Raw genomic sequence first — 15258 nt, 5'->3', positions numbered from 1 at the left:
GTGTGTGTGTGTGTGTGTGTGTGTGTATGTGCGTGTCTCAGGTCTATTAGACAGGAAAGACAACCCTTGGTTTCCTAAAATAACTTGAAAATATATCACCTTTTGTAGATTAATAATTTGCATCTATTTGAGGAATACATAGAGTCAATAAAATAAATCAATCAGCCCTATAAGTAACTACTAAATAAGGGCAATATTTGGCATAGTGAAGAATCACCCTTTTAAATATGTCTCTTGTTGGTTATGTGTCTATGTTATGGGAGTTATTATCCATCAGATTCCTATGGAATTAAATTTGGAAAACCACTGCTACAATTTGATTAGCATTTTCCAGCCTAAACTGTACTTTCAAAATTAACCTCACATTTAACTTTCACCATTTTGTGAATTAAGTAGCATTGCTTCCCATTACAAATGAGGGACTTTCTGGGTACATTCAGCTTAGAGGAAGAACTGGGACCCATTCTGAGCTTTTTAACCCAGAACTGGGGCTTCTACCCATTACACTACCACTCTTTTCAAACTTCTACTGCCCTCAGCTCTTCCGAGGAGGAGCCCAAGTTTTGGCTTGCTTTTAATAAGATCAAGAAGCCTGCAGCAGGTTCTGCGGCTGCCTCGTTATTTCTACCCTCAAGTAAACTAAACTGTTATCACATTTCAGCTAATAACTACTGTCAGAGAGAGAACACACTGACTGCAGGGGATCAGTTAGTTATATAATGGAGATCTACTTACAGAAGCGGCAAGCACACAGCCTTTTTTTAACAGCTGCGACTTTATAAAGCCGTTATATTTGGCTGTTCCTTGAAACAGCTGTTCACATTCTGTACAGTGTCTTGAGTCAGCAAACTGGAACTTATGGGAATTCTAAATGTTCTCAGTTTCAGGAAAAAATTTGGAGAGGCTGCCTCGTTCCTATGGGGAGGTGCCGTCCAGGTGCCCGCAGCCCCTGCGCTGTTTCTCTCATTTACATCACCAGTCTGGACCAGACATCAGAGTGTGCAACTTCCATCCCTCACTAGCTTCCTGGGCTCCGGATTTGTCTATCTCCATTCTCCTGTCCACACTGATCCAGAATGACCCGTTCTAAAAATCACTTCTGGGCAGAGCTTCTAGTTAAATTCCTTCAGTGGTTAAGGATTAGCTTCTGGACAAAGTTCAAATTCCTCTGTGTGGCATTCAAGGTTCATCAGGGTGTGTTTCCTGTAACCTTCTCAGTTTCATTTCTCCTCCCACCTCCTCCTCCAAATCTATGTTTCTCCAATCATACTGATATTATTTATAGTTGCCTTGATGGGCCATTTTCCTTCCTGCTGCCTGAAAAACTTCACATCACTCTAGTGCACTCCAACTGCACCTACCTTCCCCTGCTTTAAAACAAAAGGGGGACATCCTTGACCCGCTGAACTCCAGCCTTGTTTAGGTACTTACTCTGTGTCCTTCCTTAACACTCTGCTTCCCACTTCCGTAGCGCTTGTCCCACTCCATGGTCATCCTTTGCCTGCTCTCACACAGACTATGAGTTCCTTAAAATCTGTGGAAGTGTCTTTGATCCTGAGCGTATCATGGAGTATTTGGCAAATAACAGGCAAGTATATACATTCATAAAAAATGGTATATGTAAAAGCACTTTTGTAAACTGTATTGTTTTGTATACATGGAAGGTAGTACCATTGCTGTCTACGAGGAAAAGCAAAACGTCCTTTAATGTAAAAAATTTAAATTAAATACTCTATAATAAATAAAGGTTCCCCAAAAGAATAAAATAAATTTGTCACAAAAAAATCTGTTTTCTGGCGTGTGTGTGTGTGTCTGTGTGTGTGTGTGTGTGTGTGTGTGTGTATGTGCGTGTCTCAGGTCTATTAGACAGGAAAGACAACCCTTGGTTTCCTAAAATAACTTGAAAATATATCACCTTTTGTAGATTAATAATTTGCATCTATTTGAGGAATACATAGAGTCAATAAAATAAATCAATCAGCCCTATAAGTAACTACTAAATAAGGGCAATATTTGGCATAGTGAAGAATCACCCTTTTAAATATGTCTCTTGTTGGTTATGTGTCTATGTTATGGGAGTTATTATCCATCAGATTCCTAAGGAATTAAATTTGGAAAACCACTGCTACAATTTGATTAGCATTTTCCAGCCTAAACTGTACTTTCAAAATTAACCTCACATTTAACTTTCACCATTTTGTGAATTAAGTAGCATTGCTTCCCATTACAAATGAGGGACTTTCTGGGTACATTCAGCTTAGAGGAAGAACTGGGACCCATTCTGAGCTTTTTAACCCAGAACTGGGGCTTCTACCCATTACACTACCACTCTTTTCAAACTTCTACTGCCCTCAGCTCTTCCGAGGAGGAGCCCAAGTTTTGGCTTGCTTTTAATAAGATCAAGAAGCCTGCAGCAGGTTCTGCGGCTGCCTCGTTATTTCTACCCTCAAGTAAACTAAACTGTTATCACATTTCAGCTAATAACTACTGTCAGAGAGAGAACACACTGACTGCAGGGGATCAGTTAGTTATATAATGGAGATCTACTTACAGAAGCGGCAAGCACACAGCCTTTTTTTAACAGCTGCGACTTTATAAAGCCGTTATATTTGGCTGTTCCTTGAAACAGCTGTTCACATTCTGTACAGTGTCTTGAGTCAGCAAACTGGAACTTATGGGAATTCTAAATGTTCTCAGTTTCAGGAAAAAATTTTGTAGATCCAGGAATCACTGGCCATGTGGCAGTATTTGTTCATTTTCCTCTGACTTACATCACTGGACAACATAACATGTGGCTGGAACGATGGGGTCGATTTGTCTAACACCAACCATTATATTTTTGCTTTCCAACAGCTTCCTGCGAGTATAGCTGCCTGCCATGAACTAAATGAAGAATTTTTTCCCCCTAATTTGCAGTTCCATATGTAAGTATGTTAGGTTAATAATGTGCTTTAAATTGATGTTGATATGAGCAGAGTGTCAAAACGGGATTAAGACCAAGCACAATTTAGCTCATAATTTTGGGATTTGATTGAGCTGGACAGTTAAAGTAATCATAATAAAAACGTTTGCATATTTTACCATTTACAGAATACTTTCACATGTACATGGAAAGACACTTCACAAGATGCAGCACTGAGACTTATAATTTTAGGAAAGGGACACTCTTCCCAAGTGTTAGTCCAAAGGTCCGTGTTCATTGTTCAATTTGAAAATGTTAAGAACATTAAGCACATTATATAGGATACATTTTTCTTACACAATAAAAAGCTGACTCTAGCCATATTTCTATGATTCTAACAACATCTGTGACCACAGGGAAGAACACATCATCAAAGAATGAGTAATTCATATTTTAAACTCAAAATTTGGAGAACTGTTTTCCAAATCCTCCAGAACACTGTGAACTTCTTTTTTTTTTTAATTTCCTCTCATTACTGTTGTTATTATTCATCTTATGGCCACTTTTTCTCTAGATTACAAGGTGCCCGAGGGCAAAGGGCCACTGCTGTCTCCACCTTTGTTACATCTCTGGGACCCAGCACAAGGTTTTATGTCCAGCAGGTGCTCACAATGTATCTGATGAATGCAGGAATTGATATGTTCCCTAAAGCTACATAGATTTTTACCAAGAGAATTGTCTTTTTTTTTTACGGCCGTGCCCCACAGCTTGCAGGATCTTAGTTGCCTGACCCGGGAATTCCCTCCAAGAGAACTGTCTTATCTAAAGGTTTCATCGTTTCATTTTCCCTTTTTGGGGGGAGGTAGGTTCTTTTTATCAGAGAAATCCTATTTTGAATGCTTTTGCTTTAAAATAAAAATAATATGATTGATTTGTAATACAGCTTATAGAACACTTGCAACGTTCAATGCTTCTCCCTTGATAATAAATTTTAACTTCTTTGAACACTAGTAATTTCATGATAAGGTAATTAAAATATTTTTTTAGTTTTTCGGCTAAAGGAAAAAAAAGAAAGTATTATTCAACACGCATTAAAACAATTTTGGTTATTGTAAAAGCATCTTTTTGATCTCTATCCAATATTTTTCATGAAAATTTTTGACATATTTAATTTAGTAAAATCTATATTTAATATAGTGTACACAAAAAAGACACCTCATAACAGCAAGCTATGGTCCCCATTTTATAAAAAATAAAATTTAAGATTATTGAAAGATAAGAAAACTCAAAATGCAAATCTACTTAGGCACTCCAAAATATACACTGACAGCCTTTAAATTTGTTGGCAATTAGCAAATAAAGAAAAAGTCTGACACGGTGAACATAAATTTTCCATCTTCAAAATCTGAGCTGGTAAGTGTCAACACTATGTTCAGTGAAAATGTTAAAACAGCAATAGAATCATGTTATTTTACAACAGTGACATGAACATTTCATTTTCTGTTAGGATGCAGTACTCCATTACAGACAGCTGTCAGAAACTAAAGCCATAATGCCTTAAAACAGGCCCTTCTCCAGCTATCATTTCTGTGACCTAATTTTTGCTCATCTCATTTCAGTAGCCTCGGAGAGGAGACGGTGGGTTAAGCCAGTATTGGTCTCACATGACAATCACAGTTTGTGCAACTATCACACCTAACGGGTGTGTTTCTCAAAGTCTACGATTCATACCCATAATCTCATAAGAACAGAGAATGGAGCCCTGCATCCGTTCAGAGATCTTAGCTGGAGGAATGCCAAGGGGGCGGTACCTGGTTAATGGAAGCATCTGTATTAGCCACAGGTGAAGGGGAGCGACAGGCAGGCGAAGAAGAAATCTCACTGTTGGTTCCCTCCTCCCCAGACTCCTCAGTGACCGGTGACAGCAAAGTGTGACAGCGGCCTGCAGTCATCTGCCTCATAAAATGTTGCCCAGAGGACATGAAAATTGGTTAGCTATGTTCACAGAAGACCTGGTCAGGCACGCACAGGCCAAAACAGAGATAACTATACAACAAAAGTTAGAATTACTGAGACCCAAATTTACATACAAATTCTGTGTTACTATTTGAAAATTTTGTCCTCACGTGAATATGCTCCTAGGGACCATTTGTAAGACAAACAGGGATAAGGGATGTACGTCACATTATAGAGTGTCCTTGTTGATGAAATTATCTCTTTATTTTCCTTTTCTTGATTGACTGTATCTTTATAAATTAAAATCATCAATCATACAAATGAGAGAAGGGTCTATGAAATAAAGCTTGGTCTTTTGTGGATATTTCAAATTCCAAATATTCTAGCAAGATAAATGCACCCAGAGTAATATATTGCCCAAAGAGTCCAGGTATGGTTATACACTACCCAAAGCGCAGCACATTGTGTGTGGAAAACACACAGCACTGAAAAACACTGAGTTATCAAACGAATTAACGCAGTTTAGATGCAAAGTTATGAGGAAATTATGTTGCAGCGAGAAATTAATGGAACTGATTTTAATCCAAAGGTAAACTTTGGATTCTCTATTTTCTTATTTGTCTAATAATAGCTTTCCTTCCATAATTTATTAAACATTTACACAACAGAATACACAAACATACCTAGTCAGCCAGTGCTTCAGCTGGAAAAACACACAAAACATATATGTAGCATGATTCTCCCATCCCCCAGAAAACTAGAAAACTGTGCAAAGGAATTGTTTCGAAGCTCAGAGCTTCTGAGTATTATTGCTAAATTATAAACAAATGCAGGGCTAACCTTCAGCACGTTAAGCAATTCAGGAGTCTCAAACAAATAGCTTCATTTCAACTGTCACTGTTTACAGCGTCAAAGATTGGCCTTGGCCCAAAGGTAGTCAGAGAGTTAAGGGGACTGTTCCTGAGTTCTAATCTGCAAGACCGAGCACTGATCCCTAAACCAAGCCACGGAGAAGAGCCCAGAGCCACTAGGCAGGAGACAGTCAGAAGAGAGCGAGCTGGCACCCAGCAAACTGGCCTTGACCCTTACTTACCATGACCACAGAGGGGTGGGCCGAGGTCGCGGGGAGGAGCTCCCCGTCCAGGTCCTCCATCCCCTCCGCCAGCCGCTCCACATCGGTCACCGTCAGCAGCATGGTGGCGTGCTTGGCTTTCATGGTCAGCATCTTGCACTTGGAGTTCAAAGAAGTGATCTGCTCCTGGAAGCCCTTGATTTTCTGAGCCAGCTCCTGAGGAAACATTCCCGCCCCCCCGCGCCCCGGGTGTCACAGCAGCATCCGAAGGAAACAGAACTAGTAGCGTTCATCTTCCTCCGGGGCTGGCCAATGAAATCTCAGGGCTGCGCCAGACGGAGCGGCGGGGAGGCAGGATGTGGACGGTGCGAGCGCGGAGCCTGCCTGCCGCGCTCTCCGAGCCAGACCACAGCGCGGCGGGGCCGGAAGGGGTGCTGCGGCGCGCGCGGCGGCAGAGACAACGCCAGGCGGCCGGGGATTCTATTCCCGAGAAGCGCTCCGGGCCGGATCGGAATTTAAGGGAAGTTAAGCCCTGGCAACTTTCTTGAAAATGCCTAAGGAATCTGAAATTGCCAGATGGTTCATGCCAGGCAAATTAGGTCATGTGATGACTAACACTGCCAAAAACGCAATGCTCAGCTCTTACCCTCCGGAATATGTCAAACAGAGCAGTCATTTGTGACAGACGCATCACAAAGTAAACTGCTCCTGAATTCCTGTGACCCGGGGAGTTGCTTTTTTGCAGATAAGGTGACTATCACTTAGGAAACCCTTATTTTTTTATGCAGATTACACCCCAAATAAAATTTTATACATTCATCAGATTTTCCCTCATGTACGCCATCATGCCTCAAAAGTTTCTGATGCCTCAAACTAGAGCTTTGAACTTGAAGTTTGGTTCAATTTTAATGGCTTTTAAATTTTTTTGTCGTTGAAAAAAATTGTTTTGAGAGATAGAAATTTTAAAACTTTTACAAAGAGCTAATTGAAAATATATTCTCAACAGCACACAGCTCTTAAAAAATCTAATATATTTAAAATATTAAAATCCTAAAATAATCTAAAATGGTAACTCTAAAATGTTAAATTTATACTTTCTTGCTTAAAAGATGGATCCATAAGTTTAAAAATGAAGATTTAAACATTCATTCTTTTTTATTACATTCATGTAAAACATTAACCCTAAAAGTACAAAACCACTATTTTTTTCTATTCCTTTTATTTGGCTCCTTCACCTGAAAAGCTGTCACTTAGCGTTGGTACAGAACACATTTTGTGAGTCTTTAAAATGATAGTGCGTGTATCCACACTGAAACTAGAGCTTTGAACCTGAGGTTCAGAAACAAACAAAATGACAATAGCAAAATGGTACATGTATGTATATGTACATGTGTATGTGTATATGTACATGTGTATGTGTATATGTACACAAATACCATTTTGCTATTGTTGTCATTTTGTTTCTCCCCTCCCAACCAAAACTGACTGCGTGGGTAGAAGGGAAAGCAGTCCAGCAGAACTCAGCCAGCATCCTGTCTTCTTTCTAGTACAGGAATATTTTAAGCAAGGATTTAAAAAGTAGAAATCATCACTTCTTTACCTTTCAGGGTTACTGATACTTACTTAGTTAAACCTAATAGGATATTTATAATAGTGATTAAATAGCTATTTACCACATCTGGTCTAGTGCCTAACACACGAGCACTCTATAATAATTGGTAAACGTGTACACATGGAAGTCATCTACCAGCCCACCGGACTCCCTGAATTCTATGTTTTCATAGGACAGATCACTAAGCCTCCTTACCATGGCTTTGCCCCATCTGGTAGATTTGAAGACTCTGTGTGAAGTGGGGTTAGTATAGTCCTCCCACCCTCTGTGCCTACGTGGATAGTCACGGCCCCCACTGCAGTACCCTGCCCAGCACGCTGACGGCAAACGCCCATTTCCTAAATCGATGTTCTCAAGTTATCGTACATAAAACTCATCTAGGGGACTTCCCTGGCGGTCCAGTGGTTAAGACTTCGTGCTTCCAATGCAGGGGATGCAGGTTCAATCCCTGGTCGGGGAACTAAGATCCCACATGTCGCTCGGCACAGCCAAAAAAATTTAAAAATAAACAAAACACTAGTAGCAATATTTAAAAAAAAAAAAAAACTCACCTGAGTTGTTTGTTAGAAATGCAATACTGGTCTAGGCTTCAAAAGTTTTTGATTTACTAGGCTTATGAGAATCTACATTTTATGTTTAGTTCATGTGATTCCCTTGGAGAAACATCTCTCGAGAACTTTCTTCTGTAAGAATAAACCTGCCTATATCCCATGAACTTTGTGGCTCAGTGGTCAAACTTGCTAAATCAAAATGCAGCACTAAGGGGGTTAATGTGTTCCTCAGTCTCAGGAAGCATATGTATTTTTAGTTTTTACTGAGTATTTCTGAAAATGATTGCAAAGGATGAGTGTACAGGTGGAAATTTCAGGTACAGGAGCAGGCCTTCTGTGTGAGGTGGAAAGCGAGAGCTCTGAGTATTCTCTCCTATCATTTAAAAGCGACAGGATAAGTTTTTTCAAATTAAATGCAACATTTGAAAAATTACAAGAAAAAAATGTGAATTCCTTAGAAATGAACAAATGATCCATTATCTTTATGAGTTTAAGTTATCCATATGGAAACTAGCCTCACCTCAAGATTAAATTCCATTAAAAGCAGACAGAAAATACAGGAAAAAACATTCTTCCAAAATTCTATGTTGTGGAATCAGGCTTTCCCCATGCAGCACTTTCCTTCCTGTGTTTGTTTTACGCATACAATGAGCCTCACACAGGACTACTTCATTTTAAATATGAAAATGGAATCTAAATCACATGACAAAACTAACACATCTACACTAATGTTTAGAACTGGGAGAGAAAATGTGACAAAATGAACAGATCACTGGATAGCAGCCAGAGGACAGTCTATGGCTGACTCTGCTGAGAGCTGGCTCTGTAATGATCTTGGGCAAGTCATTTATTCTCCTGGACCATTATTCTTTTCTTTTATGTGCGATCTTAGTTCCCTGTCCGGGGATCGAACCCATGCCCCCTGCAGTGGAAGCTTGGAGTCTTAACCACTGAACCGCCAGGGAAGTCCCCAAAGGTAGTAGATTAGAATCTGGTTTCTATCAGTTACTAGATCTGGAAGATCAGGAGGTCATTCTAAAAAATCAGTTTTTGTTTTCTTATCAGTGAAATGGAGATGATACACACAAAAAAAATTCTTACCTCATAGGGTTGTTGTAAAAGATAATCTAAAAACTTTGTGAATTGTTTTAAAAAACATAAAACAAACAAATAAAACCCACAGCAGCAATGATAATTATTCTTATTCTAGATAGATTTTTTTAAAACATATTTTCTGTGCTGTGACTGAAAAGTTGTTACAAGAAAATTCTGGGTCTTACAAAATGGGATTAAAAGTAGTTTCAAAATAAATTTGTATTATACAGTCTAATGTATGACATATAAACAGTGTTTCAAATAGTTGTGAAACATCTTTTAATTTAACCAGTGGCAGAAGAGAAATGAATAGTTAACACAGATGATTATCTATAGTGTAGAAGTAAACATAGGTGGGGTATTTATTTACATTACTTGTAAATCATATACAAATGTTAAGTGCTGGATGCACTCACTGGCTGTGACAAGAAACTAGAGAACTGCATTTGGAAAGGGGGGAAGTAAGATTTTCCAACCTTACACCTGAAACTAACACAACATTGTTAATCAACTACTCTCCAGTATAAAATAAAAATTTTTTTAAAAAGCGACAGTTGAATCTTTTGGGAATCTTACTATGATATTTGGTTTGGAAAAATTATTCTTATGACAACAAAGTTAAAATAGAGCAGATGGAAGGAAAAACTGAATGTCTATCCTTGGCACAGAGAAATAAGACACACCCCACCCCCACCCCGAGTCACTTTCCAAAATTCATGATGCTGGGAGCCGGCCCCCAAGGAAAGAGTAAATGTGATCTATATAGGGTTTGAAAGGTCAGGAAAGGAAATTCACTGCTAACTGTCAAGGAGCTGGAACACTCAAGCTCCTTGTATGATCTCTGAGACCAGGTCTGCACAAGGGGTGTCCAAGTCCTAAGGTCATAACGATTCCAAAGGTACAAAGAAGGAGGTGCATTTGAAAATGGGGAAGATGCTAACAGGCATAATCTGGAAACCCACAAAACAAACAACATGAGTCATTCTCTGATTCTGGTAAAAGGAGGTGAAGTGACCTCTATGTGAAAGAGCAAATGATTTTCTTTTTAACAAGAAATACCCCTTCTTTTAAAAGAGGACCATCAAAGCAGCAAGGCTTTGAGCACTGCTGTTCCTTGCAGTCTGTAAAGACAGGGAGTACAGTGTGTTTTGGCGTACGAACGGTGAGAATTCTGCAGGAGGCAGTCGGTGGGTCGTGCTGGAGATATGTCATGAATGTCGGGTCAAGAGGTTTTGGAATCAAGGGGAAGACTCATGCTTCTGGGTCTTGGAAAGTATCAGCAAAAATAGCCCTCAAAATGTAAGGAGAGTCAAAGAGGCTCTCCAAGAACCCAACACATTACGCCCTGGACAGGGAAGACCTTTCTCTTTCATCGGCTGGAAACCAATCACATATTCTCACCAAGCCAGTGTCCTGCCCTTGAACTTGGCTTGTCATACCTCGTGCCGGGAAATCTGGGCTTGCAGCTCCTGGATGTTGCTGGTGACAACAGGCTTATTCTCAATCTCTCTGTGAGCTCCTTCTATGAGCTCCTGGAGGTGCTGCATTTCTTGCTCGTATTGTTCATATTGCACCACAGCCTCCTTTGAAAGAAAAAAAAAAAAAGACAATTATCTGTCTAGGTCAATAACTGTGTAAGTGCTTCTGTGCTGCTATCTGCCAAACTCTGGTGCTAACTCCTATTTACCCATGTGTCAAGGGAACAAAGAAATGATGGGGAAAAATTCCTAGATGATTCAAATCCTCAGCTCTACTCAGATATTTCAGAGCCTTCTCTCTAAAACATTTTGGCGAGATTACTGACGGACTGAAAATAGTTAAGTGGCTAGATTCTCTTTCTTCTCCTTATTGTCCTAAAGACGGCAATGTCATGGTCTAGAACATGGTAGAAAGCAGTGATTACAAAAAGCATGATTACTTCGTTTTTCCATCAAAGAAATAATAAATATATATGTAAGGCACTCAGCTAAGTGCTGGAATAGGGGATATAAAAATGAATGAAGCATGACTTCTACCCTCAGGAATTTACTGTCTAAAAAATTATAAGATAATGCAAGTAGAGGTGACCAAATAGACCACTAGTGGTTTAATGAGAGGACATGTATATAATTTGTGGATAAAGTAGGTGAAATATTAGTTGAAAGTAGATAAGAGATAAATAGTGTCATTTCTTCCTAGTAAATAATTGTTCTCTTATTAGGGGAAGAGACTAAGAGTTATAGTTGGATGTACTTCTCAGGCAATAAAATGCATCAATAAGCTGAAATATTAAAAAAAAAAATTCTGTGATATACCCTAGCAGTAAAGTCTTATTACAAAGTTCTAGATGATTTTCAGATGAATAATGAGATAAAAATCTATGACTGAATATAAACATTAACCTTCATAAGTTGTTCTTCATAAAAAAAATAATTGCTAAAAGATAGTTTTCACCAAAGGATATTTTTAACAGAGCTTTCCCCAGGCTTTTGCGGATGATCCAAACGATAGCGTCTCGTGTCCTCATTTTATATAACCACAGCAAGCTGTCAGAGTTAACACTCTGGGTGCGTCTTGATGGCTGAGCCCACGCAAATGCTAAGAAAAGCAGCCCAGGACTCATCTGCTGCTGCTCTGCGGGTGGCGTGGGGGCCACCTGCAGACGCCGGCAGGCCCCGCTGCACGTGCCTGCATGATGTTGCACTGCTGGATGGCCGTGTGCTGGAGCCGGCTGGCCCCCTCCTGCAGGCGCAGAGCTGCGTGGCACAGCGGCAAGCTGCTGACTACGTCCTCGGGGATCCGGAGCGCGCTCTGGCTCATCTGCACCGCGTGCACTTTGGGCTTGAGTGACTCCATCTCAGACAGCAAATGCTGAAAGTGCGAGTTCATATTTCATATTTTAAATGTTACACCTTATACAAATTTGATATAAATTTATTTATTTACATAAAATATATGTATACATAAAACATATGTTTTCCATTGAAAATGTATGTTCTGAAATATTTTAAAATTTTATGTTTTAATGGTTTACTTCATAAGCAAGAGACATGTGCTAAATTACAGCTCTGTCCCAAGTTATAAAAATTTTCCCAGGAATTTTTTTAAATCATGCATACAGTGCTCAGACTATAACAGAGTTTAGAAATTACTTTTCCTAACTATCCTTTCTTTTTCAAAAATATAGCTCCCTACCCATTTCCCCTGAATTATTTTTGCTTGCCTGTCGGTGAGAGAGTTGCTCCTTGAGACTAAGACGTCCAACTTCTGGAGAAGTCAGTGTTGTCTGGGCTTGCTCCAAAGCAACTTGTAAGTTTCTGAGCTCTGTTTCAAATTTTTTCATATCCTGCAGAGTAAGAGCGACGTGAATGTCGATATATAAGCACTTGAAGTCCAAAGTCATAGGTGGAGAAGAGCATCACGTAACCAGGCAGGACCCTACAGGACCTTCTGGGGCAGACCCCCTCCCTAATACCCTCTGCTTGAGCTCCTCTCTGAAGTACCCAGATAACAGTATCTCATGCACATTTCCTGAGCTGTTTAACGGAGCTGAAAAGCCCCCACCAGACGGAAGATGTTAACTACTTGATGACCATGAGCTCACAGCCCCAGGCCTCCTGGAGCATAAGGACTTATACTGTTAAGCCCTGCGACGACGTCTCCCTGTTACCTCAACATCAACCAGTCAGAGAACTGTGCACAAGCTGATCACATACCCTGTGAAGCCCCTCTCCCTCTCCCGGCCTTTAAAAATGCTTTGCTGAAACCCTGCAAAGGGTTTGGGGTTTTGCGGGGCATGAGCCACCCGTCTCCTTGCGTGGCCCAAATCTTTCTCTGCTCCAAACTCCGATGTTTAGGTGGTGTTTGGCGTCACTGCGTCAGACACACAACCGTAACCATCACTGTCAAGAAGGCTCATCAGAGGTAAGCACTCTACGTTTGCTATACAACCACGATTGTTTTTTATTTTTATTTTTTATTTATTTATTTTTTTTGTGGCACGCGGGCCTCTCACTGCTGTGGCCTCTCCCGTTGCGGAGCACAGGCTCCGGACGCGCAGGCTCAGCGGCCATGGTTCACGGGCCCAGCCGCTCCGCGGCATGTGGGATCTTCCCGGACCGGGGCACGAACCCGTGTCCCCTGCATCGGCAGGCGGACTCCCAACCACTGCGCCACCAGGGAAGCCCGATTGTTTTTTTAATGATAGACTTTTCCATTTAAATTACTTAAAAAAAAAAATTTTATGTTTTACCTTGGCAGCATCGTAGAGATTCTGCAAATGAATTCTGATCATCTGCCGCAGCCCCTCAGTGTCCCGTCCCAGGTCTGCTACTTGCTGAGACATTTTTTCCGTATGGTACACGCCATCGAGGTACTGTAATTTCTCAGCCATCACTTCCAGATTGTTGTAAATCTCTTCAGATTCTTCAAGCACGGTCTAGAGTGAATTATCAATGTTCATGACATTGACAGGTAGGCAGAGAGGTATGGGTAATCGATACGGTGTGGTTTAAAGACCATCGGACTCGGGAGGGAGTAAGAGACGTAATTCACATTTTCCATGCACACTGTGTAGGTCATGTGTCTTACTGTGTTTAACCTTCACAGCCCTGTGCCTGCTCCCCACTTCCTGTTACCCCCTTTTCTAAAGGAAATTAAATTTCAGGAGCTGTAAACAATGTGTTGAGGCCGCCTGTGTTGGGCCATGAGGCCAGTGTTCCATCTGCCACCCCAAGCGGCTCCCTGGTGAGGGTCAGGACGTATTTCCAGCAGTGGTGACGCTCTGACGCGTTGGGTATCTTCATCAGGTCACTGGCCCCCCTTTTCTCATATTCAAACTAAAGAGATGCTTTTCAGGTCTCATATTCTGTAACTAAGGCCTAAGCATATATGGATCTAAGAAATGAAAATAGGACAAGCACATCACAAACACTTGCTTTAAGTGAGACAAAGGGGTAGAAACAACTTGGCATAAAACAAAGCCCTTGTCATTCAAGACAGTATCATCTCTTGGGACTAATAACAACATAAGCAGAATAATAAGCACATAATATGCATTTTATGAGCAGAGTGAAAGAAGAAAGGGTTAAGGATGCCAGAAATGAGACGTGCTACTACTTGCAGGAGGGTTGAGAGAAGGCTTCCTGGGAGAGTCACATCTGAGCTGAGTCAGAAGAATGTTTGTATTGACAGATGGGGAGGAAAAGGAAAGACATTTTATGCTGAGGGGACAGAATAATAAGCAAAGGCACATAGGTGAGTGAGCACAAAATGTGCAGTTCCTGGGGTGTGTGATGTGTAAAGAGGAGAAATGGGAGATGGGACATTACTCTTGGGCAATAGATTCTTATTTTAAAAAATAAAGTACATCTTTTTGCTCACAATAAATGTCATATAAATATATTATGTATATATTATATAATATGTTATATATTATATATATTATAATATATATTATAAAGCTTAGAAAATATTGAAAAATAAAGAAGATAAAATAGTCCATAATCCCATAGCCCAGAGATAACTTTAAGCAATAACTGCTGTTCAGTTTGGGTATAATTTTAGGTAATTGAGATCATAACATACCTACAATTTTCCACCTTTTTCACCTGATGTTAGAACACATGCATTTTCTCTCTCTGCGTTGTTTTTGGATAAAGTCAGGCAGTTTTCAGGCACGGGAGAACTCCCCAGAACAGTGTGTGACAGGCTGAGTTTTCTCCTGAACGTCCGTGTGAGGTCACCACCAATACCTGGCATCTGTCCTCCTGTGTCCCTCAACGCACTCAACCCGCTGAACTGCCCAAGTCAGAAGAACCTGGGAACCATGCTTGGATCCTCCCTCTCTCTCAGCCACACCCAACAGCCTCCAAGTCCAGAGTTCTTGCTGGGTAAGACCCCTTGATTTTTGTCCTCTTTCAGCCTCCAAAGAGAGGCCTTGTCATTGTCTGCTGGAATACTGAAACCACCTTCTAGCTGTCTTACCTTCATCAATCTGTTTTCCACAGGCTTCTAAGTCATCTTTCTTAAACTGTAAGTCTGAGCTTATCACCTGCCTGCAGAATATCTGTCCAGGGCTTAGTGACTTCAG

General features: G+C 40.5%; 1 protein-coding gene across 3 annotated transcripts in view; it reads right to left on the bottom strand.

Annotated features, from left to right (window-relative positions):
• SYNE1 (spectrin repeat containing nuclear envelope protein 1) overlaps positions 1 to 15258 on the bottom strand; it is a 482398-nt gene that overhangs the window by 182251 nt on the left and 284889 nt on the right. For all 3 annotated transcript variants that reach the window (XM_028494818.2, XM_028494816.1, XM_024122567.1), the window contains 6 exons: positions 13420 to 13605; positions 12391 to 12513; positions 11856 to 12038; positions 10628 to 10771; positions 5952 to 6146; positions 4714 to 4854 (listed from right to left, as the gene is read on the bottom strand). In XM_028494818.2, coding sequence (XP_028350619.1) covers positions 4714 to 4854; positions 5952 to 6146; positions 10628 to 10771; positions 11856 to 12038; positions 12391 to 12513; positions 13420 to 13605 — 972 coding nt within the window. The remainder of the gene's footprint in view (positions 1 to 4713; positions 4855 to 5951; positions 6147 to 10627; positions 10772 to 11855; positions 12039 to 12390; positions 12514 to 13419; positions 13606 to 15258) is intronic.

Source organism: Physeter macrocephalus, chromosome 10, assembly GCF_002837175.3.
Source record: "Physeter macrocephalus isolate SW-GA chromosome 10, ASM283717v5, whole genome shotgun sequence".
Classification (NCBI taxonomy): domain Eukaryota; kingdom Metazoa; phylum Chordata; class Mammalia; order Artiodactyla; family Physeteridae; genus Physeter; species Physeter macrocephalus.
This window is presented reverse-complemented; position numbering and strand designations above follow the sequence as displayed.